The sequence below is a fragment of the Sapajus apella genome, unplaced genomic scaffold, assembly GCF_009761245.1.
Source record: "Sapajus apella isolate SASKATOON/1434 unplaced genomic scaffold, GSC_monkey_1.0 scaffold1, whole genome shotgun sequence".
Classification (NCBI taxonomy): domain Eukaryota; kingdom Metazoa; phylum Chordata; class Mammalia; order Primates; family Cebidae; genus Sapajus; species Sapajus apella.
Genome location: NW_022436941.1, coordinates 27651612 through 27677905, shown reverse-complemented (window position 1 = coordinate 27677905; position 26294 = coordinate 27651612). Strand labels below are relative to the sequence as shown.

Sequence of the window (26294 nt, the reverse complement as noted above, 5' to 3'; positions counted from 1 at the left end):
TCTGACTTCATTAAATTGCAAAGGGCATATCTGATTCAATTTTTAAGCACTCCCAGGCCAGCGATACGGAAAAGACTGCTTCTTTACTGCCATGAAGTAATCATCAGGATTATCACTCTTAAGTATTTTGGATTTAATAAGGAAACCATTTAATTTCAAGATTTAAAATGACCTAGATTGCCAATTACCTTAGTTCTCAAGAACTATATTAAACAGCCTCAAATCAGGGAGGACTAACATGATAATTCAATTTATTCAGGTTTGCCACATAGAAGGGGAATGGAATTAAGGAATGGTGGATAGGGAATGGTATACATATTTTTTCCTGGTTAGCTCATAAGCCTGTCAAATTCTTACGATGCTCTCCCACTAAAGATTGGTAGGTCAAGGCAGCCACACCACACTTGGATGTGACTCAGCAGTCCATTCTGCACTGCAGAGCCAATTCTGAGGCCGAATGGTTTCCACGGTTTGGCCCTGGTCCTTCTCCTTTGCTTTGTTAGCAACTCCCTCATCACTGGGATGACACATAAGACAGTCTTTGCCAGCAGGCAAAAGGGCAAACTGAAATTACCTCTTTTGTAAGACTTGAAAAGAATTCTTAAATGGGGTATGTATATGGTAAAATTATTCTAGGTAAAGACAGTTAGGATGGGATGTAGGGAGCCAAGACTGAGCACAACTGCAAAGAACATAAATAAAATTAGGCAACCCTCAGGAAGAGCAAGGACAGATAGTCCAGCAGGCCTGGTCTGGAATGGCTCTACCAGATTGCCTTTGCTGGTTCCAGTAGTTCCAGGTGCCCCTGGGATGCTGACTCAACATTCCAGAACTTCCTTTTGTGGTTCTCTGGAGCACAGGCCTGAACGCTTGGCCCCCACCTATGACCTACTTGCCATTCTGTATGGACTGCTCCCAGGACTTTGTAATTTGCAAGGTCCAGGGTGAAACAAAACAGCGGGCTCCCTTGTTCAACAGTATTAAGAATTTAAAATGGGACAGCAGAGCAGTGAAGCAAGTACAGCACCTTTCTAAGCATTCGGACCATGTGAATGCCCAGGCCACAGCCGCGGTGCAGCTCAGACTATCGTGAGCACTTCTCTGATGACCAAGGTGGTGGGAACTTTCAACCCCAGCAGCCTGAGAGTGTTGCTCTATGTCACAATACATAAACCACCTTGAATAGATCTTTGGAAAGAGAAGTAGCAGCTCCTCCCTGCCCCAGAATCAAATCCATAGGATCTCTCCTTACCTGTTCAGCCGTTCTGTTTCCACCTCAAACTCCCGAATCTTGCTTTCTGAGATGGCAGATCCATGTGAGTAGAGTGTTTGGAAAATCTCCTGGATGTTGGAGCAGTCCTGAAGTGAGTGGGCCAGGTGTTCTGCTACACTGCTGGACACCTGTAAGAATAAGCATTAATTCCCCTTTGGAACATGTCATTTCAGAGATGCTGGTCCCCAGGCATGTTTTGTATGCAAAATAATTTAAAGCTGATATTCCTTGAGAATCGGGGACAGGGAGGATGGTTACCCTGATGGTTCTCAGTTTGTATGATAGAATCCTAGTATGAAAAGCTAACTATTAAATATTATAAAAGCAGTAGAAAAAAAAAGAAACACAACAGGATCAAAATATGGCTCCAACCCCAAGCATGTGGTGCTGGGCAGCCAGGTGCTGGGGAGATCATGCCTTCCTGGAGTTCCTAAAATTCTGAATGTTGAAAAGAGCCAGGATTTCTTTCCCCCATCCTGAATTCTCTGCCACTCCAGGCCACTGTTTCTGGTTTCTATAGCCCAGGAGAGGGGCTGACTCCTTCATTTTCACAATTTGGCTTTGGCATGGAATCTGAATGCATGCAATTTTTGCTCAGTGTAAAATTCTAAATTAGGGCCTTAACATGCTATCCAGGCTCTCTGTGCCTCTGAAGATCAAATAGCTGGCTCTCCCAGACTATCTCCAATCCTAAAAAACCTCGTAAGGAACTGAAACTACTTCCTTTTCACCATCCATCAGCTCTTACCGTCCCAGGGGGTTCCAAGACTCTACAAATAAAAACTGTGGGACTAAACTGAAGGTTCTGGTCTTTCCTACCACTGGGCTAGGCTTCAAAGACAGTATTCCTCCTCAGCAGAGAGCACATCCACTTTCAAGAGATGGATGTACAAAAGGCAAAGTTCTTTTAGAGCTCTTGGTCTCCTGGGTAGCAGGGTGATATAAGACAGATACTTTAAGACTTTCATCTATATCACCAGGAACTGGACCTAAATCATTTCTTTCTGAATGGTTTCAAGGAAAGGAAAAAAACTCTCCCTTAAAGCTGAAGAAGTAATTCACCATATGGATGGAAATCACCATACATTTTAATTTGATCCTTTGGAGGGAAATCAGGTATGATTTACTATTGTAACTAACTAGTTTATTGGAGACGGACGTTGGAAGTTCTTCTGTTATCTATAATCCATCATCTGCGTAGCTCTACCAAGTACTTTCTTGCCTTGCTTCTCGTGAACACTCACCCCTATGCTACTGATTTCTGAGCCCAGGACTGGCCGATCAGATGATGAAGATTCAGACCTTGTCTTTGATAGCTTCACCCTCTCAGCAATCTTGAAAGAGAAAACAAAACATTATCAAAAACTACATACCATTCCCCCAGATAAACTGCTGGGACTATGTTTATACAGGGCTACTGTTTAGCCATGTCAGCTAAATGATTAATGAACTTCTTAAGAACAGCTCACTTGTCCAATTTTTCAACCACCAGCTTAAGCCAGGGCCTTTCGACTTCAGCACTGCTGATGTTTTGCCTTGTATCATTCTTTTTGTGGGGGTCTGTCCCGTGCATTGTAGGATATTTAGCAGCATCTTGGCCTCTAGCCACAAGATGCCAGTAGCACTCCAATTGTGACCATCAAAAATGCCTCTAGATGTTGCCAAATGTCCCCTGGAGGACAAAATCACTTCTGGTTAGAAAACACTGGTTTAACCTAACTTATTAAATTTGATAGTTAGGAATCAACCTTACTGTGATGGCTGTGAGGGCCACCAGGCAAGCCAACAGGCATCATTTTAATCATCTCTCTGAGGCAGACTCAACAATACGTGCTGGGGGGCTGTGGCAGCAAATGGGTGGGGCTACTTCTCCTGGCCGCTACAGCCTGTCCATCATAATCAATTTTTCTTTTTTTTCTGGCAGATCTGTCAGTCTTGTGAGTGGGGAGATCATTGGATCACTACTCAAGGTCCCCCACTGGGCTGAACCTTAGTCTTTGAGAGCAACTCCGTCCACTGTGAAGTATTGGAGCACTTGACAAAATGTCTCACTCTCCATAATGACTTGTCAGCTGTGACATTCTCCAGCTGGCTGATTAATGAGAGCTGGCGTCTAGGTTGCAGCTGAGAGAGACTTAAAACTATTAGTGGGTTATCTCTCCTTGCAGCTCCTGCATGGAAGGCCTGTGCAAGGTCCCAGGGGAAGTCTCTTGGGCTGTCTCAGCTAAGGGCATGCCTGTACAGTGGCTAGGATGAGACTGGTGCTTCCAGATAACAGGAGGTGTTCCCGCTCATCGGGTCCCTCCCCAGGAACTCACTTTGGCGATGGGAATGTCATTGCTGCTGCTGCTCGTGCTCAGCTCTCCAGTGCTGGGGTTAATCGGGCGGTTGGTGGAAGTGAGGCGGCCAGGGCTGGAGGGACCTGTGGCCTGCACGCTCTGTAGTCGAGTTTGAAGCTCTCTGACCTGAAATCATAAAGATTTTAGACATAGTTGGTGGTTTTGCTGGCTAAAGAGCAAAACATTCAGATGGGTAGATGGTGGGGGTATAATTTACATTAAGGGATCAGCCACTGAAAAGCTAGGTTGGGTGAGTCCACATAAAAGTCACTATTCTTTTTTTTTGGACTAACAATGTTTTTTAAATGAATCAGTTTCTTAAATCACATGCAATACAAAAAGTAGAGTTACAAACCAAAGTGACAATATTACCATTTTTTATAATTGTCCAAGAGTCACCATATTCTTAACTGAATCTGCCACAGACCATCTTCTATTCTTCACAAGCATGAGGTGAACATATTTTGTAAGGCACTAGAAGCTTCCAGGATGGATGGCCACTTTTTTTTTTTTTTTTTTTTTTTTTTTTTGAGACAGGGTCTTGCTCTGTTGCCCAGGCTGGAATGCAGTGGTGCAACCATGGCTCACTGCAGCCTTGATCTCCTGGGCTCAAGGGATCCTCCTGCCTCAGCTTCCTGAGCAGCCGGGCCTAGGTGCACACACCACACCTGGCTAACTTTTACATTTTTTCTGTAAAGACAGAGTTTCGCTATGTTGCAGGGCTGGTCTTAAACTCCTGTGCTTAAGCAGTTCTCCCACCTCAGCCCCTCAAAGTGCTGGGATTACAAGCATGAGCCACTGAGCCTAGCCACTGGATAACCACCTTTAGGCAATGTTTGTTCATTCAGCCCCAAGTGCCTGGACAGTGCTGGGGACTGCAGACAGAGGACCCAGGATGGAGTCACCACTCTCATGGAACTCAGAGCCCAGAGGAGAGAGGAAGATTTCAACACAAGTGCACCTGAGTGTTATAAATTTCTAGTTCAAGTGTTACAGAAAGCAGGAAAAGGGAAGAGCGTAACTCCAACTGAAGTCATCCAGAGAAAGCTCAAAGGGCAGTGGTACTTGAGCAATCTTAAAGGAGAGCAAGTGAGGAGCTGGCTTCAGTGGTGATATGCTTGGGGCAAGGGGGAGGGGGGCACAGGTGCTAGGATGACATGCTACGTTTGAAGAGCTGCAAGTTAGTCAATATGTGTGCCTTAGGAGAGGTGTCTGCATTGGGGAAAAGATTAGGCTAAGAGACGAGACAGCAATGGAGCCAGCACCTTTTCCCCAAGGAATTGGATTTACCTGCAGTTTACCTACAGATGGGATTATCCCTTGGACAGTAGGTAGGAAAATCTAAATAGACCTTCTATGTATAAAAAAGAAACATGGGGCCTTTGAATTACATTTAAAACACATATTTACCTGCATAGAAATTAATGTCCAAGTCCTGCTTCTCTTTAGTTACAATTGTGTGACTTCCAAAGACAGTATTCCAAGTAACTGAAGAGAGTTGCTAGAGATGGGTCTTTTATAACCTTGGTCAGTTTCAGAATGAAGGTGCAGTGTCTACCTGAAGGAGCAAATTGACTACAGCACCCAATGGTCCTTAGAAATGGGCACCAGACTTTGCCAGGCTGAGAAGAGTTAGCACTAGGATATTTAAAGCAGGGCTTTTCAAAGAGAATAGTGTATTGGAATCCCCTAGAGGGCTTGTTAAAACAGATTCTAGGGTCCCACCCCTGGGATTCTGATTTAGGAGGGTTGGATGAAGCACAAGATCTGCATGTCTAATAAGCTCCCAAAGGACACTGATGCTGCCAGTCAGGGGACCATACCTTGAGCAGCGCTGACCTAAGGCACTTCCAAGGTCACAAAGCGCTTTAATCTCATAGACAGGAGTGGAGTGATGCCCTGCCGCCAGCCCTGCTGCCAAGAGCTCCTAGACAAGGGCAGAGAACAGGCACATGGCCCCTTCTCTTTTAAAAGGCACTGGAAAGCTTTTCATATTAAATGTCTGGGATGTCTCCATCCTGCTAACTTGGGAACCAAAAGTAATTGAAATTTCAATAATTCATCAACATATTAGAAGCCAAAATAGGAAAATTCCCTCAAAGCAAATTGCATTCAGTAGTGGAACAGTTCAAAAGTGCCTAATTGTCTGCCATGGGTCCCAGTAACGGAGCATCGATGGAAATGCGTGCTGTCCTCGAACCACACCAGACACAGGGCTCAAAATAGCCTCAAGAATAGGAAAATACATCCATGTAGAAGCCAAATGGTACTGCTGGTGAGAGATTACAGGACTCTTTCTGAAATGGTTCCTGACAAACCAAAAATGGGTACAGGGGTAGATATCTCATTATGCCACAAAGAGAGAATGGGCAAAGAGAGGGGGCTCATTCACTCCCCCAGGCATGGGGAAACCTCCCAGGTGAAGACCATGAATTCAGTTTTTACTGCTGATGAGTCTGATAAGGTCCTGAATAATTAACAATGTTAACACCACTCCAAAACCTAAATGGTGTCTGAATTGCATGCAAGACAATCAATGGTCTGTTCTTTGAATCCCTACAGGCCTACTCAGCTGCTTTTTTATTCTGTATTTTCTTTTGAAAAAATACGGATAAAAAAAATTCCCGGGCAATTTATAAAGACTTTATTAAAACTATCCATGTTTTAAAAACATTTATTCTTCTAATCACAAAAGTAAAACAGGCTCATCATAGAAAATGTAGATGACACTAAAACATAAAACATAAAACAGTCAAAGTGCTTAAGTTCTTTCTTACTCTACAGAGGCAATTACTTCTAGTCATTTTCCTTGCTGTATATGCACACACATGTGCTTAAAATAATTTCAAAATCTAAATATCTACTTTCACTTTAAAAGCTTTGGACCCAGAAAATGTCTCTGAAAAATAAAGGATGATAAATATGTTTATTTTGGGCTATGCTTTATTATTTAATGATAATTGCTAGCCAGTAGAAACAAATCCAGCTGAAGGGAGTGCAGTGTGCCTGTCAGGGAAAGAAAGACAGCTGGTTAAGTGGCCTTCTCCCCATCTTTTGATTTGAAAGTGAGAATCTTAATTTACAGGAATAAAAGCAAGAAATGAAGGCTAAAGCCAAAATGCTGAGTCAGCTTAGGCACGGCCTGGGAAAGAGGCAGAAACATAGCTAATGGAGCTCTCACTTTTATTCTCACCCATTGTAGTGGATTGGATTACGTCTCCCCCAAAAGATATGTCCAAATATGAATCCCCAGTACCTGTGCATGTGACTTCATCTCAAAATAGGGTCTTTGTAGATATAACTAAATTAACGATCTCAAGGCAAGATAATCTGATTTGGGGTGGGCCCTATGTGTAATGACTGGTGTTCTTACAAGAGAAAAGGGAGGGATATTTAAGACACAGTCACAGAGACACAAGGAAGAAATGTCTTGTGAAGATGAAGGCAGAGATTGGACACAAGTCAAAGGGCACTAAGGGCGATCAGAAGTTGGAAGAGGCAAGTGTGGCTCTGCCAGCACCTTGAGTTTGGACTTCTAGATTCCAGAACTGTGAGAGTTTGTGGCAATTAAAATATCCCTCCTTCACTGAAGATTTATTTTTTTGAGACAGGGTCTCACTATGTTGCCCAGGCTGGCCTCAAACTCCTGGGCTCAAGGGATGCTCCCTCTTAGCCTCCCAAGTAGCTGGGGCTACAGGGGCATGCCACTGCACATGGCTCTTTTTTTTTTTTTTGAGACAGAGTCTCACTCTGTCACCCATGCTGGAGTGCAGTGGTGCAATCTCAGCTCACTGCACCCTCCACCTCCTGGGTTCAAGCAGTTCTCCTGCCTCAGCTGCCCAGTAGCTGGGACTACAGGCACGTACCACCATGCCCAGCTAATTATTTTATTTTTAGTAGAGACGAGGTTTCACCAGCACATGGCTATTTTTATTGAAGGAAGTATGTTTCTCTCTACCGAATATATATTTTGGAGTCAAGCGATAGCCAAGCATCAAGGCTAACCTGAGTCAGGGACTGTTACTTGTGGGAATATCATTCATTGCCCTTTTTCTCAACTGGGGTTCCTCAACACCAGAACATGACGTGATAGGCCATTTTTTTAAACTACTCCTGAAGTTACTGTACAGCTGGTAAACATTACAATGGCAAACATGCACTGAAAGAGGGGTGCCAACAAGGAGTGTCAAAGAGCAGAAGAAGAAATCTGGCTGGCCTCTGCCTCCCGCGAGCAGGCAACACTGGAACGGAACCTTGAAGGCTGAGCTGTTCAACGAGCAAACAGAGAAGAAAAGATAATGGGGAGACTCTGGAAGGTTCAAGTAGGGAAATGACATTAAAAGGCCACAGTTGTTTCTCTCTGGTGTTTAAGAGTTTTGTAAAACTCATTCAATTAGAGGAGAAAATGGACTGAAGTAAGGAAGAAAAAGTTGGTAAGCCAAGAGCTCTACTGATGGTTCAGGTGGGAAATTAGGAGTCGGCGAAGTGGGACTAAGGATGGCAAGATACACTCTAGACCAGCACCACCCAACGGAACTTCCTGTAAGGACGGAAATGCTCTAGACTGGCGCTGTGTGCTATGGTGGCCCAGCGCCACACACGGCAGTAAGCACTTGCAATGTGCCTGGTGTACCCAAGGAACTGAATTTTTAACTGTGTTTTAATTTATTTAAATTCAAACCTAAATAGTTGTATGTGGCTAGTAGCTACTGAATCCATCAGCGCAGTTCTAAAAATATTCAAGAATGTAAAAAAAAAAAAAAAAAAAAAAAAAAAAAGACCCAAATTTGTGGCTGTGGTGACTTAGTGGATCACGGAGTTACTCAGCAATGAGAAAAGAAAACCTACAGAGAAGCTGATCTTTTCAGAAAGAAATGACCAGAGCTGACAAAGTCCGGACTGACCATGATGTCAGCTTTGGACATGCTGAATTTGAGAAAACAATTGGGTATGTGAAGGAGGGTTTAACAGTCAACAATTAGAAATGTAAGTCTGAAGGAAAGTGATTAGAACCAGATAGACGTAGGAACGCCAGGCGTGGATAAGGTCCAGGGAGGAGATGTGGCAGTGTGGCAGGCAGAGCACCTGTGTGTAGCTGGCAGGAGCAGAGGGTCAGTGGAGGACAGGGAGACAGGGACACCTTTTTCTAGGGGAGGGGAGAAAAGGAGGTGAGGATGGGTAATAAGCAAGGTGGTTTGCGGACTGTCAGGGGAAGATGGGAAACAGGGACTCCCATCAGATGGCTTCTATTTTCTCTGTGAGGCATGAGGGGGGAATGTCAGAAATGAGGAAGGAGGCTGACCTAGGACCAAAAAAGGAAAAAAAAAAAAGGAAGTAGCTTACACAGCAGTACTGAGAGTTCAGTTGAGCTCCCTCTTTGAAGACAGTAGACTGAGGAACATACTGTTTTCTTCCAACTCTGGAGACCTCATTAAAATAACAGTACAAAAGAAAAAAGGATTAAAACCACAACAGAGATAAGAACGGGCTTGGGGCATTGGCAGAAACAAAATTTGGAAACATTCCTCAATGGCCACGTGAAAGGAAGAGTACTGATGAAAGAAACAGAATGAAAAAAAATTGTGTAATGTACACAAAGAGAGGCGGCCGTGTATAGAGGGAGGATGGCAGACTCTGATTCAGCTTTGGCAGAGAGCAGGAAGGACAAGAATGAGAACAGAGGCTTTCAGAGGTTAACAGAGGTTACAGTTTTGTAACTGTATACAACAACTGAAACTTCCCAGCATATGACAGCCTCAGCTAAATTCAGCAGACACTCCTATTAAAAATGCACAGAAATGCTGCATAAAAAAGTAACAATGAGAAATAAGCTCATTGCCAAAGTTAAAAGACAGCAAAATCTCCAGGTCCCAGAAATGAGAAATAAAGCCGAAAGGGTTTCCGGGAGATGCACCGCACGCCCAGGGGCTGCAAGCAGGGCGCAGAATGTGAGTGTGGGAGGCAGGAGATGGGGGCGCCTATGAGTCTGGCTGCGTGAGCTGATCCTTCTGCCTTATGCCGGCAGCTTCTCTGCCCCACCCATTGGCGAAAAACTGAAAGAGCTGTCCACAGAAGGAATCCCAAGGTTGTGCAGAGGGGTCAACCTTCAGGAACCCAAATCCCAGACCAGTGGCACCTTTGGGTGTGAAGTCCAACTTTATATTATCTGTATACTGTGGGACTCCAAACTTGACATGAACACTAGAAACTGGCTTGGATTTTGCCAGGCCACCCACTGCCTCAGAGACTGTCTAATTTGTAAGTCACCCGGTATCATGAGAGAACAGGAGACGTAAGCTTCCCATGACTGGGAGCCCAGGCCCACAAAGCTGCCAGACACAGAGTGGGGACAACTACAGAGAACAGAAGATAAAACAAAAGAGCAAGCAATCTTAATCAGAAGCTGAATTCACCCTGGAAGAAATGAAAATAAAGCAACTGGTAAACCACATCACAATAGCTACATTGAGGATCCTTAAAGAGATAAAGGAAATAATTCCCTTAAGAAATAATAAAACAAAAATAGATATCAAATCTTAAAAGCCTTCTCTTGGGCTGAGGCATGGTGGCTCCAGTGGTAGTCTCAGCACTTTGGGAGGCCAAGGTGGGAGGATTTCCTGAGCCCAGGGGTTCGAGACCAGCAACATTCCAACAGCCTTTCTCTACAACAAATAAAAAAAAAAAAAATTAGCCAGGTGTGCTACATGCACCTGTAGTCCCAGCTACTCAGGAAGCTGAGGTGGGAGGATTGCTTGAGCCTGGGAGATCGAGGCTGCAGTGAGCTAGGAGAATCGCACCACTGCACTCCAGACTGGGTGATGGAGTGAGATACACACACACCCTCGGCATGGGATGGAGGCATCTCAGGGTCTGTGGCTCTGTGGATGCTGTTCTGTTTCATTCACTACTGCACTGCCAACACCTTCAACAGGGACTGATACAGTCTCAATAAAATCTCTTGAATGCCCTAAAAAACCTATCACCCCAAATCTAATGCCTTAGAATATTGTATGAGGCTGAATAATGGTCCTCAAAGGCATCCACGTCCTAAAGTCCGAGAACTGTGAATGCGACCTTGCATGGCAAAAGGGAATTGAGATGAGTAGAGTACCATGGATCATGTAGGTGGACTCAGACATCACAAGACCCCTGTGAGAGGGAAGCAGGGCTGCCAGAACTATAGTTCTGAAGATGCCATGCTACTGGCTTTGAAGATGAAGGAAGGGGCCGAATCAAAGGATGCAGGCTCCCTCTAGATGCTGGAAACGACCAGGAAGTATATTCTCCCCTCCAGCCTCCAGAAAGTTACAGTCCTGATGACACTTTCATTTTCATGAATGAGATGCATTTTGGACTTCTGACCTCCCAGAACTGTAAGATGATAAATTTGTGTTGTTTTAAGCCATTAAGTTTGTGATGATTTGTTACAGCAGCCATAGGAGATTATACAGCTATTACCAAGAGTGTGGGCAAAAATAAAAACGCTCTCAAAGATTAAGAATCTATCATCTACAGATCTTTGCTGAAAGAATTTCCTAAGGATACATGATTTTCAGTAGCAAAAAAAATTAAACTTGAGAAAGAAAAATGGGATGAAAGAAACAACGAAGTACAAGAGCTGACAGGGATTCAGGTGACGAAATCCTCCTTTGCTGCTGCTGGGTGGATGGGCTGACCTGCATTCCTGAAAGCTGCCCTGCAGTACATGGTCAAAGCAAGACTACACATACTCTGAGACTCAGCAGTTTCACTCCTGGACATGTGATCCTGAGAAATTCCCACCGGGCCACAGGAGACATGTGCAAGGGACCATGCCCTGGAGCATTGTTTGTGGTCATGGGAAGTGAGAGGCAATTTGATTGTCAGCTGCAGTAAATAGGTCACTACAGAATGCTAGAAGCCCTTAGACACATAGGGCCAGATGTACACACAGTCATATGGACAAACCTTAAAATCAGAGGGCTGAGGAGCAAAATGTAAGAGGACAGCACAGTAACATATAAGTAAATTAAAAGTAACACAAAACACTATTTTAGGACACGCATGAAATGGGGGGGAAGGGAATGGGCTATTATAGGGGATAAATTATTTATAAGGAATAAATCAATTAAAAGAGGGACCAGTGAATGTGACTGATGAATATAATTAGCTTCTCTCTCTGCCCTGAGTTCCAAATTAGAACAAACAAAAACCAGGTGTGGCGGTGTGCACCTGTAGTCCCAGCTACTCAGGCAGGTCGACAGGCAGGAGGATTGCTTAGCCGAGAATTCAAGGGTCGAGTGCACTGTGACTGCACCTGTCAATAGCCACTGCATCCTAGCCTAGGCAACACAGCCGGATCGCCCCCCGCCCCTCCCCCCAACCTCAATCAGTCCAAAAGAAAGTAAATGATGCAAGCCAGGAGCATGACAGATTAGGCAGAGGGGGAAAGTGAGATATTGGGGGAATTTGGCGCCAAAGCTGTCAAGGACAAAGGGTGTGCACAGAAGCACGTTTCCAAAGTGGTAGGAAATTCCTTGGAAACGTTAGGCTAGGCAAGCATAAGGCAAGTCAGCTATGCAGACACTTCAGTCTCTGAGGACAACTGCAGGAGCACAGACAAGAGTCAGCTGATGAAGTCATCTGTGAATGTGGCTCACAGATGCGTGACAAGCAGGAAGGCACCGGAGTCCTGAGCAGGATCAGAAACATTTTTGTTAGCCATAAAAGAAAGAGTCTGTTCCACTGATGACATGTAGCAGTGCTCACTGGGTAGTTGTAATTTCAGGCAATTAGGTTGTAATTCATAATTTCATTGTGTAATGGAACTGGTTGAGATGAGATGATTTCCACACTGTACAAGGGTGGGAATCACTAGGCTGGAAAAGCTCTACTTAATGAGCTTCATACAGTTAGTCCCTGTGCAGTTTTTGGAAAGCTGCTGCCTCAAAGTCCAGAGTTTGCAGGTATTTTGCTGAGAAGCACACCTCTTATTGGAGATTGTATAAGATTTTTCTTAAAGCCCTCAAGTAAAGAAATCAGAATCTATTTACAGCAAATACATATTTCTTCCTATAAATCGAATTTACATAGTGTTTCAAGAAAGTGGTATTTTATTGTTAATGGCAATTTTAACTAGGTGGAAACAGAAGGGAGAGACCATAAAATAGAAGGAAAAAAAATCCAACAACATTTCCATCTCTCAGTAAGTTTCTTAAGTGTGCTATTTTCTCTTTTGTTCTATTGCCCACTAAAGTACCTGGATGTGATTATCAAAATGGTTAACGGAAAAGGCCAGCATTTTGGCAATTTTCTTAATTTCGGACAGAGTCTCACACTGTCACCTGGGCTGGTGTGCAGTGTTGGCTGGCTGCAACCTCTTGCCTCCTGAGTTCGAGTGATTCTCCTGCCTCAATCTCCCAAGTAGCTGGGATTACAGGTGCCCGCCACCACGCCTGGCTAATTTTTTGTGTTTTTAGTAGAGATGGGGTTTCACTGTGTTGGCCAGGCTGGTCTCACACTCCTGACCTCATGATCCACACGCCTCGGCCTCCCAAAGTGCTGGGTTAACAGGCGTAAGCCACCACATCCAGCCAATCTTCCCAATTTCTTAACAGCTTTTTGACAAATTGAGTCAGCTTCTTTTGTGTTAGCCAAGAGCTAGCCTTTAAGCAGCCTGGCCTCCTCATAGGTATAGGGAGGCCAGGGTGAGTAAGCAAATACTGGTGCCCACAGCCGAGAGCTGCCTCACAATCTCTGTGGCTCAAGTGTATGTAAGGCCCTTGTAGAGTAACTAGGAGCTATGTCCATGGAAGAGGTGAAAGAACCAGGATTCTGGGGATTCTCTGCTTTGGATTCCCCCTAAAACTCCATCAGTCTATGGAAAGGAAGGGAACACAGCACTGGACTCAGGTCAAGATAAACGCACGCAGACCACCAGCTTCCTGTTTCTGCAACAAGCTCATTGTACCTTCACGCAGCATTGTCTGAGAATGCCAGGAGGGGATCTGTGAAACCCTAAGGAATCCGGCCCCCATGGTGCCGTGACAGAGGACGTTTCACCCACTGCTGGTTTGTATGGGAGTCGGGCTAGGAAGAGGACAAAGGTGGACAGAAGGCCACAGGAAAGTGGTCTGAACAAAAGAACGATGACAACCGCCTCCCCTAATAAGGCCACCAGATCCCAAATTTTGGTACCAAGAGTTAATATCAATGTAGATGTGGTTGTTAAAACTTTTGTGGGTCTCTGCTTTCCCATCTCTGAAAAGGGTATAATAATAGTATCTACCAGGTAGGAGTCTGGCACAGATTAAACAAAATGTGCATAAATCACTGCCCATCACAGGTGTTTGAAATATGTTTTGGGCTATAATTTAGCTTTTTAAAATTATTTATTTTTAGAGACAGGGTCTTGTGTTATTACCTACACGAGAGTACGGTGATGTGATCACAGCTCACTGCAGCCTTGATCTCCTGGGCTCAAGCCATCGTTCTACCTCAGCCCCCTGAGTAGCTGGGACTATGGATGCACACCATCATACTTGGCTAATAAAAAAAAATTTTTTTTGTAAAAAAGGGGTCTTGCTATGTTAGGGTAATTTAGGCTTTGAGTAAGTACTTTTTTGCCTTTAGAGGTATCTGATTTTAGTTTGAGAGAGGTCCAGTTTGAGAGGGGTTCAGTCTGCAAATGTTCACAGAATGTCATTATCAATATTATTAAATAAGCCCTACTGAACTTGCACTGGTAAACAGCTCCCTGTGGAACTGATTTCCTTCACCGGGCAAGCTGGGGGATTTGGCACTGTGCCAGGCAGTGCCTCCGTGCCTTGGGAGCCCTGGGGTACCTGTGCCCTGCTGGCTTCCACCCTCCCTCCTCTTATAGCTTGGATCACCCTCGTGAAGAGTTGATGCAGGACAGGCTCTACAGAACAGGCAGCTTCCCCAGCAGACACTGGGCTCATCACTACTACATTGTGGGCCCACGAGGAGCCGGCCAGGCATGAGCTGAAGGCAGAAAGCCTGTGGCTCTTTCTCTCAGTTCACCTGCAGAGGGGGAAGTACAGGATGCTTGGAGAGGCTCTTGGCCCACGTCCAATGAGTGACTGAAGGACACTGCCTATCCCTTCCCTGTCTCCAAGTGCTGACCGCAGCCATGATGTGGGGGAGTGTGCTGGGGCACCACGTCCCATTTACTGACTCAGTGGCTCGTAGAAAGGCCTGGGCAGACATCCTCTGAAAGAGCTTCCCAATGATTCTGACACAATGTGTGGAGTCACCACAAAACGGGTGAGTGAAACCGTCTGTTTCTCTGGAACTCTGATTCACAGCCAATCATGGTCAAAGCATGTAAGTCAGCTGCATCAGAAACTTGTACTGTTGGACAAACATCCATGTGCTCCTCCATGTTCCTTAACCCCTTGATAGTTAGGTAAAGCTGTCTGTCTAGTTCTGGAGAACAGGCAGTGAGCAGAAGCATTTAAATGCCACAGTGGGACCTTTTGAGTGGGCTCTTAGGTGGTAGACAGCTAACAGTCTGAGTTTCTGAGTGAATGTATGGATCAGAGATGTGCACCTGTGCCCTAACCTGCACTGAACAGATGGTGCCAGCAAGAAACAGTGTGCCATGCCGCTGAGATTTGGGGAGTGAACCTGTTATTGCAGAAAGACCTAGCCTCATACTGACTAATATACCAGCCACACAAAAGAAGAGCCATCTGAGCCCCCACATGGAAGGAGCACCCCAAAGCCAGATCTGGCTCCTTTCAGCTCCCTCCCACACAGCTAGATGAGAGCTGAGGAGAGCTGGGAGTAGTGGGGTTGAGACAGGGCTTGTTTTTTACATAACTTTTATGAATTTAAACTCAGCTAATAATGGCATCCGCTTCCTTATCCTGTAAATAAATTTCTAGAAATAAATGGAACAAAAAAGAAATGAACAAAGTTCCATAAAGGACAGTTTATATGTGAATATCAAACCGTCAAAAGCTGTGAGATACAGATCATTCTCTATAATCCATACGTTTTGTTTTATGCTTAATTTAAAAATCAGAGGACAAAGAAAAAAAAAAGTAATCACATACCTCCACTGCCCAGTTCTAACCTCTATTAAGATTTTAGCATATTAGCGTCCTCTCTATTTCTATGTATATACTTTTGCATATTAAAAATCATACAATGATATGAATACATTCACTTAAAAAATAAATTAGAATATTATAGAGAAGCTTAAGGTTCCTGTGAGACCTACACAACATATTATCATTGCGATACTGGTTTGTATTTTTCTGGTCTATTTTCAATATTTTTATATACAAACATATGAATATATGGAAGATGGAAATTTACACAGCTATATATTCATAATAAATATAAAGTACTACTTCACAGTCTGCATTTTCTCTATATAGCCCTGTGGTCAAGAAAAGCAACAAAGAGGAGAAGAGTGGGACCAGCATATGGGATCATGGCCAAATGATGCTAAAAAAGATTTGAGGGAAAACACAGATGAATCTTTATTGAACCTCCATAAGATCACAACAGTTATAGTTCCAGGCTGGTCTCAAACTCCTGGGCTCAAGCAATCCTCCTGCCTTGGCCTCCCAGAGCATTGGAATTATAAGTGTGAGCCACTGTACCTGGCCAAGGGTGACTTTTATTTGGTTCAAAATAGCATGTCTACTTGTCTCTTGAATTTACTGTGGTAATGAAACCAGAAGCCAGACCCCCAGGGCGAAAGAAACGCAGGACAGACAGATGGAACTCCTTCCCAGACATGCAGAAAATAACCAGGTAGATACAGCACAGTGCGTAAGGAAGAAATTGTCAACACCACCTTATGATGTGAACAAGCAGAACTTTCTGAAGAATTTCTATAAAATCTCAGAAGGAACTTACGTGGCTGATTTGTGTTTAAGTCTATGATTCAGTGGGACACAGTTTCATGTGTTTCATGTGTCTGTGGTCACGTCAAGCTTGCTTTGCCAAACACACTGAGGAAAGCACTGATTATTTTTGCCACACTGTGGCTGACTTAAACAATTCAGCTTAAAAAATACAAACAATGTGGAGAAAGTGGTCCCTGCCAACACACAACTCTCTGGGGAGCTCTCAGGGCATTCTCTGTATTTACATGTCCCCGCCACTTGAAATATACCTTTCCAGTGATCTGTTTACTTGCCTGTCTCCCCAGCATCCTTGAGGTCAGGGACTGTGTCCTGTATATCACTGTAACCCCTTTGCCTGGCACAGAGATGACCAACCATGTTTATGAAATGAATGGATGAAGAATAAAGTGCTTCCTTTCTAGAGTAATTAATTCTGCCTTGCCTACATTAAGCCCACTTCTTTAAGTGTGAGGAAATACGTGGTTATGTTACAGAGAATACAGAAATAAATGATTGCCTCATTCAATAATGAACTAGGACCAAGAATAAAATTGGCTGTTGTTCCTTAGTTACTGCTCTGCCACTAGCCTAATTTGTTAACTGACTATATTAAAGATCTAATTTAATTAAATCTTGAACAAAGCTCAGAAGACCTACAGAGAGCACTTTGCTTAATTACAGGCAGGGTTCAAGCACCAATCCTATTGATCTGGTCAGTTAAAATTCCATACAATGAATGAGGACAAAGAAAAAAAATACTGGTTCCAATTGCTTGTCAGGGAACTTTGATGAACTGTGGATTCACAGCTGCTAAAAAGACGGCAAAGGCAAACCAGTCTTGTACTCTACTGTCACAAGGATAAAAATAAAACGGTACCTCAGTCGCTCTGCAGAGCTATACATCGTGAAGAACAGAAGACAGTGACAACCACGAAGGACAGATCCCTCCAGAGGGAAATAAAGTATACTAGGTGAGTGGATGGGTGGTGGCTGGAAGAAGGCTTCCGGCACTTAACGTCTAGTAAACGGGCATTGAAATGCATCTAGGAACTTTTAGAGATCCACATTCATCTTGAAATAAAAAGAAATAAATCCAATTCATGGTATGTATATAAATTCCTGAGAACATCTCTAGTCGAGGAAGAGATTAAAGCTACTCAACATTATTTGAAGGTAACTGAAATCAAAGTTATATAAAACCATACGAGTTGCACAAACTTAAAAAGGCAACAGATGTGACTGGAAGAAAGGTTTTGACTAAAATGTGTGTATGTGTGCAGGCCTGTATGTGTATGTATGTAAATATCCAATGTCCATGTTAGAGTTCTTCAAACATCTAAGGATTCCTATGAAAAAAATGACAGGATGGTGTTCAACTTTGCACGTCACTCAACAGGTAACTCTAGATTTTACTACAAAGAACTACTACTAATTTTCTGAGCATTTACTATGTGCCAGACATCGCCTAACAACTTTATGAATATCATCTAATGTTTGCTTTGGGTGCTATTATTGTCCCCGTTTGTGGCAGAGTAAACTGAGGCACAGAGAGGTTAGGCAACTTTCCAAAGACCCGTGGTGACTTGACAGGTAAGGCTATGCATGACCCAGGCAGTCTGGCCCCAGAGCCCAGGTACCTAGTGTAGTACCTTCACACTGCGCTATTCTTAATACTGATCTCCAGAGTTAGAAAAAACATTGGAAGGTTGGGAGGGGGACTTTTTATTGTTTGCTAGTCCACAATCAAGGGCTGGCAAGTAAGAGGAGAAAATTCATTCTATACCACAGTATGTAATTACACCTAAGACCAACAATTTCCCTCACAAAACATGCACCATCAGAATGCACATGCTAAGAGCAAGTACATACCTAATTAGGGCATCAGTCATAATCACTGGGGAGTGTAACCCAGGAAATTACAGGTGGCGTAGGCTTTAGTGCTAAGCAGATTTCATCATGTTGCCCAGATAAAGCCTTTGCTGACTGGGATGATTTACACCTGCTGATGCAAGTATGGAGACTGGCATCCGATATAGCTGTGTGCTGAAAATATGCTTATGCACGTGAGTTAAGACAAAATGGTGTTCAGATGAGATGCAGCAAAGCCAGCCTTTTAATTATGACATTAGCACAAATGAAGAAGAGTTGATAACATTCAAAAATAGTAATTTCTTCCATATTTTTTAAATGAGGAAGAGCTTACAACATTCAAAAATGGTAATTTCTTCTACATTTTTACATAATGGCAACTAAGAATACTTACATGTGGATTAAAAACAAAAGATGTACATATGCTGATCTTGTTGAAGAATAGAAGGCCGAGTTATTAACAAGGTATTTTTTATGGCTAAAGGAGAAAGAACTATGGTGAAGGATGATGAGACCCACTAGATGTATTTCTCCCCTTCTAAGTCAACTTTATCTGTATGCAAAATAACCAGTCAGAGCACAACTAGAAAACAAGCTTCTAATATTGCCAAGACCGAGAGAGAGTAAAGCAAATCTAGTAATTCAAAGTGAAGTTCAGAGGGAATTGTCTGACTGAAGAATTCACTGCTTCACCCCCAGTCCAATCACAGATCAAACTCACAGCCAAACACAGAAGTGCTACACACCAAACACAGAAGTTCCTGGGATTTAAGACTCCATCTTGGATAAATTTAGGGCTTTTAGCAATTCTGCCAAACATTTCTATCCTGAAACATTAGCTCCTTCAGTAATGGATACATGTCCTAAACAAAATGGTACTCAAACTAGTTCAGGCCCTAGGTGAACAGCAGGAATCACACATACACATCTGAAAACAGAGAGACACATACATAATATGCATACTTACATTAAACAGATGGATATACACACATACATACATGCACACAATGTACAAGATATGGTGATTTTAACTTCTTATCTGCACCAGAAGAGATGACATTCTACCCTAGATTCACTCTAAGTAAATGAGAGCAGGTGCTATAAAGCTCAATAAAATTTTATAGAAAACGTTAAAAGGGGAATATTCCATATTTCTTTTTCAAATTCTAAAAATACTATTAGTTTATCTTACAGAAGAACATTTTAATTGAGCTTAGAAAACACGTGCTTACCCTGGAGAGTTGAGAATCATTGCCCCGATGTAACTTTACCAACCAATCAGATTTAAGATTCCAGAGAAAAGTGTTTTTTTTTTTTTTTTTAAAAAAACTTACCTCTACACCTTAGCAATTTCAAACTACTTTTCTTTTAAGAAGGACTTCATAAGAAGAAAGAGACAGTGATTCCCAAGGTTACAAATGCCACAAAAACATGGTGCCCCTGGTGGTACACACCAGCCTCTCTCAGCCCCATGCCCGGGAAGGGCCTGGCCATGGTGGATGCGGCATGCTCACCCTCCTCCGGAGCCGGTCCCGCTCCTCCCGGATTGCATTCATCGTGGCCTTGGTCCGGTTCAGTTCTTCCTCTTTGCTGCACAGCATGGCAGTCAGGCTCTCATTCTCTTCCCTCAGCCCAGCAAGCTCCTTCTCCCACCGAGACCTCTCTTCAGCCAGGTTGGGATACAGGTCCCGGCCAAGCACCCCCTCAATCTCCTCGACTGTCTGTAAAACACAGCCCCAAAGAAAAGTCAAGTAGGTTACCTTGGAGAAAGGGGATGGGAAGAAAACAGGCCGAACAGGAGTAAATGTCCACAGAGGAGTGTGGACATCTAGAACCACTTTGTTATAAATACTGATCATGACTAGGGACCACCCCAAAGTTATCTTGTCCCCAGTTTCAGAGGAGGCTCTGTCACTAGCCTGAGGTACAGTCTGTGTTACCCAGCACCCTTCAGAGTAAGCAAAGCAGTGAGTCCTCTCCTGGCGGCTGAGTCTATCTGTGGTGCTAGCTGACACATCCACATAATGCTTATTTCCTTCACTTGAGTTCCAGAGTTGGTGGATACACACAACCAGGCAGAAGGCCATTTAGTGATCCTGGTAATGCGAGGACAAACATGAGGTTGTAAACTGCATAAAAATCTACGTTGAAGTTTCCTAAATTATAGGCCTCCCACATGCCAACTCAGCGATAAGATAGGTCACATTACCATTTCCAGCTTTTAGTGCCACATCCAAATTCAGATGGTGTGAATGAGGTTCAGTCCCAAGACGTGAAAGACAAAAATAAACCTCATTGACACAGAAAAGAGGAAGCTCATTGTAGAGATGTCTAAGACAGCAGGGATTTAATTAATCAATAACACAGCTTCGAACTGCAAAGGAAAATCCCAGTTGCACATACAGAGTTTTTAAAAATACATTTAAAAACATTTAATAGAGAAGAAACATGCATAATATTAGGAAAAAAAGGAAGAAGTCATTCTGTCTACTCTATAAACTGTTCATTCACATTTACTTTCCTTTGAAAAAGGAAGCACAAGCCAGTGGATAATGAAACAAGAGGGAGAATTACTATGCAGAGGTAGAAGGCAGTGAAGAGACGGGGTAAGAAACAGTGGGCTGACCAGGTGCGGTGGCTCATGCCTGTAATCCCAGCACTTTGGGAGGCCCAGGCGGGTGGATCACCTAAGGTCAGGAGTTCAAGACCAGCCTGACCAACATGGTGAAACCCTGTCTCTACTAAAAATACAAAAATTAGCCAGGCGTCATAGCGGGCCCCTGTAATTCCAGCTACTCTGGAGTCTGAGGCAGGGAGAATTGCTTGAACGTGGGAGGCAGAGGTTGCAGTGAGCTGAGATCACACCACTGCACTCCACCCTGGGTGACAGAGCAAGACTCTGTCTCAAACAAAACAAAACAAAAAAGAAACGGTAGGCCTCAAATACTAAATAAGGGTACATCACTCTAGGATGCTCACATTGGTTCTCAAATCTGGCTGCCCTTTGCACGTGAGCTGCTTTATCCTTCCTTTCAATCCAAAGACTCTTATCCTACTTGGCTCTGCTCCAGACCCTGTGCTTTGTCCCTAGCTGGTTGGTAGAGGTCCTTGGCCTCCTCCTTCCCTCTCAACCCCGAGGCTGGGGCTAGACCTAAGTTGTCGTTACAATCAAATAGAGGGTCCAGGAGATTCCAGAGAAAAAAACACCAGCAACTGCTTCTCCCTGCCCTGAACCACATCAACTACACGTTTGCAATTGAGATGAAAAAGATGGAAAACCAGCAGTGTTATAAACATGCATCACAGTTTACCTTGTGACACCACAGTTCTTTCGTGCAAGCCAGAATTCCTACTGATAGAAACTTGGGCCTGCAGTTCTCTTTGCATGGGTTACTCTCAGACTTTTACATTTGAATTGCTATGCCCAGGCCACTAAGTTACGCCAAAGGAATATAAAGATGCGATTTTTCTGAATTCAGTAAGCCTTGACTTTCCCATCATTCACAATGAGTTTGTGGATGCAACAAATTCTTCACACCTCCTCAAACAGCAAGAGGAAAACACATTACAGGCATGGCTGAGACCCGGCTCCAGTGTGCTGGGGATAGATGACTCAGTCAGGCCTGAACCTTCCTCCTTGTTAGCACCATGAATTGATGACTCCTGAAATGATATTCTAGAGGCCTTATAGCTTTAATAAAACTTCCAGGCTAAACTCACGACTTAAGAGTGCTCTATGATGAACCACACTAAAATAACATGGTTCAATACTAGGAGTCGAATGGTTTCCAAGTAAATTGTCCCTTCTGCTGCAAAGCCAGTGAACCTGACTGCTGATATCATGACTTTTTCTGAAGTAATTCAGCCCAACCAGAATTTACAGGGCCCCCTACACCATGGCCCCATCTATAGTATGGCTGTTACGGAAACATTCATCCCTAACGAGTATGTAAGGAAACTGCACTTCAAGAGAAGGACTGGACCACTTCCCTTACAGAGCCTCCAAGGGCCTCACCGAGGATAAGGGCGGTCTACCTTAATTGCCAGGTCGCAGTGCTCGCTGGCCGTGGTGAGCTGCTCGATGTGCCTGTCCACCTCGGCCACGGAGAGGCTGCAGCTGCTCTTCTTCCTGCCGCAGACGACATTCTCCAGCCCCGTCAGCACCCTCTGCAGTTCAGAGTTCAGGTCACTGCAGTTGTCTGCGAATGAATGAAGGCAAAATGTGTTATGCAGGGCAACAAACGCTCTGTTTTGCTTATCGTGAGGGACCCATTCAGGTAATGGGATGGCAGTGGAGCATGACATTTCAGAGTTCACCACCAGCCAGCCTAACCTCACAGGCACTGCCTCGGAGGCATGGAGCCAATGCAAAGCTCTTTTAATTAAGGAGTTTCAGATGATGGTCATTTTCTGAATTCTCTTATCTTTTACTCAAAGCAGCCACATCTTGAGTTTCTTTAGTAAGAACAAAGAACTGTCTAGAAGAGGCTGTTGGTACTAACAGAGCCTTCTGGTCAACCTGTGTGCTCAGTTGCTCTGACAAGCACTAACTGTGGAAAGATCCTGAAACTGTACTAAATGTAAGCAAAAGTCTCAGAATGAGCAGAGACACCAGGTATTTTGAAAAACAGAAACTGTGCAAGAGACAGTCCTTGCTCTCAATGAGCCTGAAAACAGGACTTTTCGATGACAGAACCAATATGCTCTACCTTTGCAATTTAATCCATGTTCTTTCATCAGGGGAAAAAAACAAACTGTTCTAACTAATTCCATCTTGTTCTCCACGTAAGGTAACCAATGCTAATAATTTGATTTTGACTTAAAAACCTGGGTTGCTTTGAACTGCTGGACATCCAGGGTCTGGTCAGAGAAGTAAAAAATAATTATAATGTGACCTAGATGTATCTTAGAAGACAGTTTTATTGGGGAAAAAAACTTCCCTTAAAGTCAAATACAAATTTTGCAACTCGCTTTTTTGGATTCTGTATATCGCCACGCCATTCAGCTATTGTTGCAGGGCCGACGCTGACTGACCACAGTCCTTCAGAGTACATCCTTCCCCTATGTCCAGCCTGACCCTGCATGAAAGTCGCTCAGTGTCTTCCACTTCCTTCTTCTCTCCTACATGCTTCTCACCGCAGCTCCCAGGTACTAACATGGTCAACTGCTTTTCGGACTTACCTTTGGAAGACTTCAAGAAAACTCTTGGCACAACAGGAACAGGACTTCTCAGAATACTTTAGTCAACCTCATCTGGTTGCCTGTATCTGTAAATTACCTAAATCTAGAGATATCAGCCTAAGGCTTTCACTCCAACCAGTACACACAACTACTCCACCTATTCTCAACCCTGTTCCTTCCCGATCTCTCCCATCTCCATGAATAGCACTTCTATCCACCCGGTTACTCAGGTCAGCTCTGAGACAACTTTCTATGCCTTTGCCTGACATTCTAAATCCAATTCATCTTGTGACCACAACCTCCAAAACTTATCCCCAAACTGACCTCTTCCTTCCATCTCCACTGACACCACCCTGCTCTAAGCCATCATCCTCTCTCAACTGGACCACTCTAACAAATCTCCCACCTCCATTCTCCATGCGGTCACCAAAGTGAGCCTCCTAAAAGCAGAGTTCAGAACAAGTTACTTTCTTAGCCCAAACTGTCCGATGGTCTCCCATCGTCATTCATCTAAAGTCCCAACTCCTTACCAGGGTCTGTAAAACTCTGCATGATCAAGACAGCTGTGCTCAGTTCACGCTGCACCATGGAATTCCCTGGGGAGCTTTTATAAACTATGCATGCCCAGGCCCCACCCCAGACCAATTAAATTCACACTCTCTGGGGGTGGGGCTTGCACAATGGAAACTTGAGGTTCCTCAGGTAATTCTAACGTGCACTCAGAGTGAGAACCACCCATCTGACCTTGCCTCACCCGTCAATCTTCCCCTTGTTCATGATGCTCCATTCACACTCCTGGTCTTCTGTTTTCTCCTGGAACATGTCAAACTCCTGTCTGCTCCATGGATTCCTTTTCTTTTGCTGTTTCCTTTGTCTAGACTGATTTTTTAAAATTTTAATTAAAAAGAAACACAACCTTTTAAAGACAGGGTCTTGGTCTGTCACTCAGGCTGGAGTGCAGAGGTGCAATCCTAGCTCACTAAAGCTTCAAACTCTTGGGCTCAACCTAGCCTCCCACCTCAGCCTCCCAAGTAAGTACACTCCAGGCACACATCACCACACCCAGCTCATGTTTTTATTTTTGTGTAGAGAGAGGGTCTATGTTGCCCAAACTGGTCTCAAACTTTCGGCCTCAAGTGATCCTCCTGCCAAAGGCTTCCAAAGTGCCGACATTATAGGCATGTGCCACCATGCCTGGCCAACCAAATTTCTAAGTATCATTCAGCTCTCAGCTTAAATACTACCTCCCCAACAAGCTCTTCCCTATCTAAAGCACAGAGTTTCACCTCCTTCCTTGCCCAGTCCCGATCTTCTTATCCTATTTTTTTTTCATGGCAATTATCGCTATCTGATCTAACTTACATGTTTGTTTTTTCTCCTCCACTAAAACGTAAGCTCCAGGAAAGAAGAGACTTTGATCTTCCTCATTATTGTATCTCCAACACAGAATAGTGTTGGCGATCAAATATTATTTTTTAAATGAGCAAAAAGAAACACATCACCATTTATTTAAGAGACAAGAAGGCTAGAAACAGACTGTCAATTGCAGCATGTTTTTCTTTTTCTTTTTTTGAGTTGGAGTCTCACTCTGTCTCCCAGGCTGGAGTGCAGAGGTACAATCTCGGTTCACTGTAACCTCTGCTTCCTGGGTTCAAGTGATTCTAGCTCAGCCTCCCAAGTAGCTGGGATTACAGGTGCACGCCACCACACCTAGCTAATTTTTGTATTTTTAGTAGAGACAGGGTTTCACCACGTTGGCCAGTCTAGTCTCTAACTCTCTATCTCAGTGCTTTTGTTCCTTGATATGAACCTTGCCCTGAGCTAAGAACTAGGACACTAATCACTGCAGAGGCCCTCTGAAGATGGAGGCAGGTGGACACCACCAACTGGAGGCAAAGGACCCAAGTGAGGAGCAGCACTCCTCAGGACCACACTACCAGCCTCTGAATGACCGTGTGCCCTCTGGTGCCGGTCTCCTGGTCTCCAGAGCTGGTGTGAACACACTGTCCTGGGTTATGTGCATTAAGCGCTCATGAGTGAGTTACTCATGAAATAGCCATTCTGTGCTGATTTCCCTAGTGCAGGTCCACCTGATGCAATAATTATACTGCACATGTCTGCTGAGGGGCTCTCACAGTAGGGCTGGAGGGGTGGTAACAGATGCTTCCTGAGGGTGCAGGGTTACAGGGAACAGGAGGAGGGGCTAAGGATGTGACCAGTATTTGTTTCTCATACTTTAATTGGCCAGTTGCTGAGTCCTGAACTCAGGCCAGAAGCAGAGTGAGAAGATGAGTAAGAGACCGACTTTAACTGTGAGAGACTCCCAGCTGTACAAAGCCACTGCCCCAACTCTCAGCTGCCCATCACTACTGTAAGGAAAGTGACCAGAGGCCAGGCACTGTGGCTCATGCCTGTAAACTCAGCACTTTGGGAGGCCGAGGTGGGTGGATCACCTGAGATCAGGAGTTCAAGACCAGCCTGGGAAATATTGTGAAACACTGTCTTTACTAAAATTACAAAAACTAGCCGGATATGGTGACACGCCTATAATCCCAGCTACCAGGGAAGCTGAGGGAGGAAAACAGCTTGGACCCGGGAGGCGGAGACTGCAGTGAGCTGAGACTGCGCTCCAGCCTGGGTGATAGAGCAAGATACAACACTCCATCTCAAAAATAAATAAATAGATAGATAGATAGATAGATAGACAGAAAAAGAAAGGAAAGTGGCCGGGCTCATACCTGTAATCCCAACACTCTGGGAGGCCGAGGC

General features: G+C 44.1%; 1 protein-coding gene across 4 annotated transcripts in view; it reads right to left on the bottom strand.

Moving 5' to 3' along the window:
• MCC (MCC regulator of WNT signaling pathway) overlaps positions 1–26294 on the bottom strand; it is a 460067-nt gene that overhangs the window by 52813 nt on the left and 380960 nt on the right. For all 4 annotated transcript variants that reach the window (XM_032251904.1, XM_032252672.1, XM_032254008.1 and 1 more), the window contains 5 exons: positions 22380–22543; positions 19859–20065; positions 3592–3738; positions 2518–2607; positions 1253–1401 (listed from right to left, as the gene is read on the bottom strand). In XM_032251904.1, the coding sequence (XP_032107795.1) occupies positions 1253–1401; positions 2518–2607; positions 3592–3738; positions 19859–20065; positions 22380–22543 (757 nt within the window). The remainder of the gene's footprint in view (positions 1–1252; positions 1402–2517; positions 2608–3591; positions 3739–19858; positions 20066–22379; positions 22544–26294) is intronic.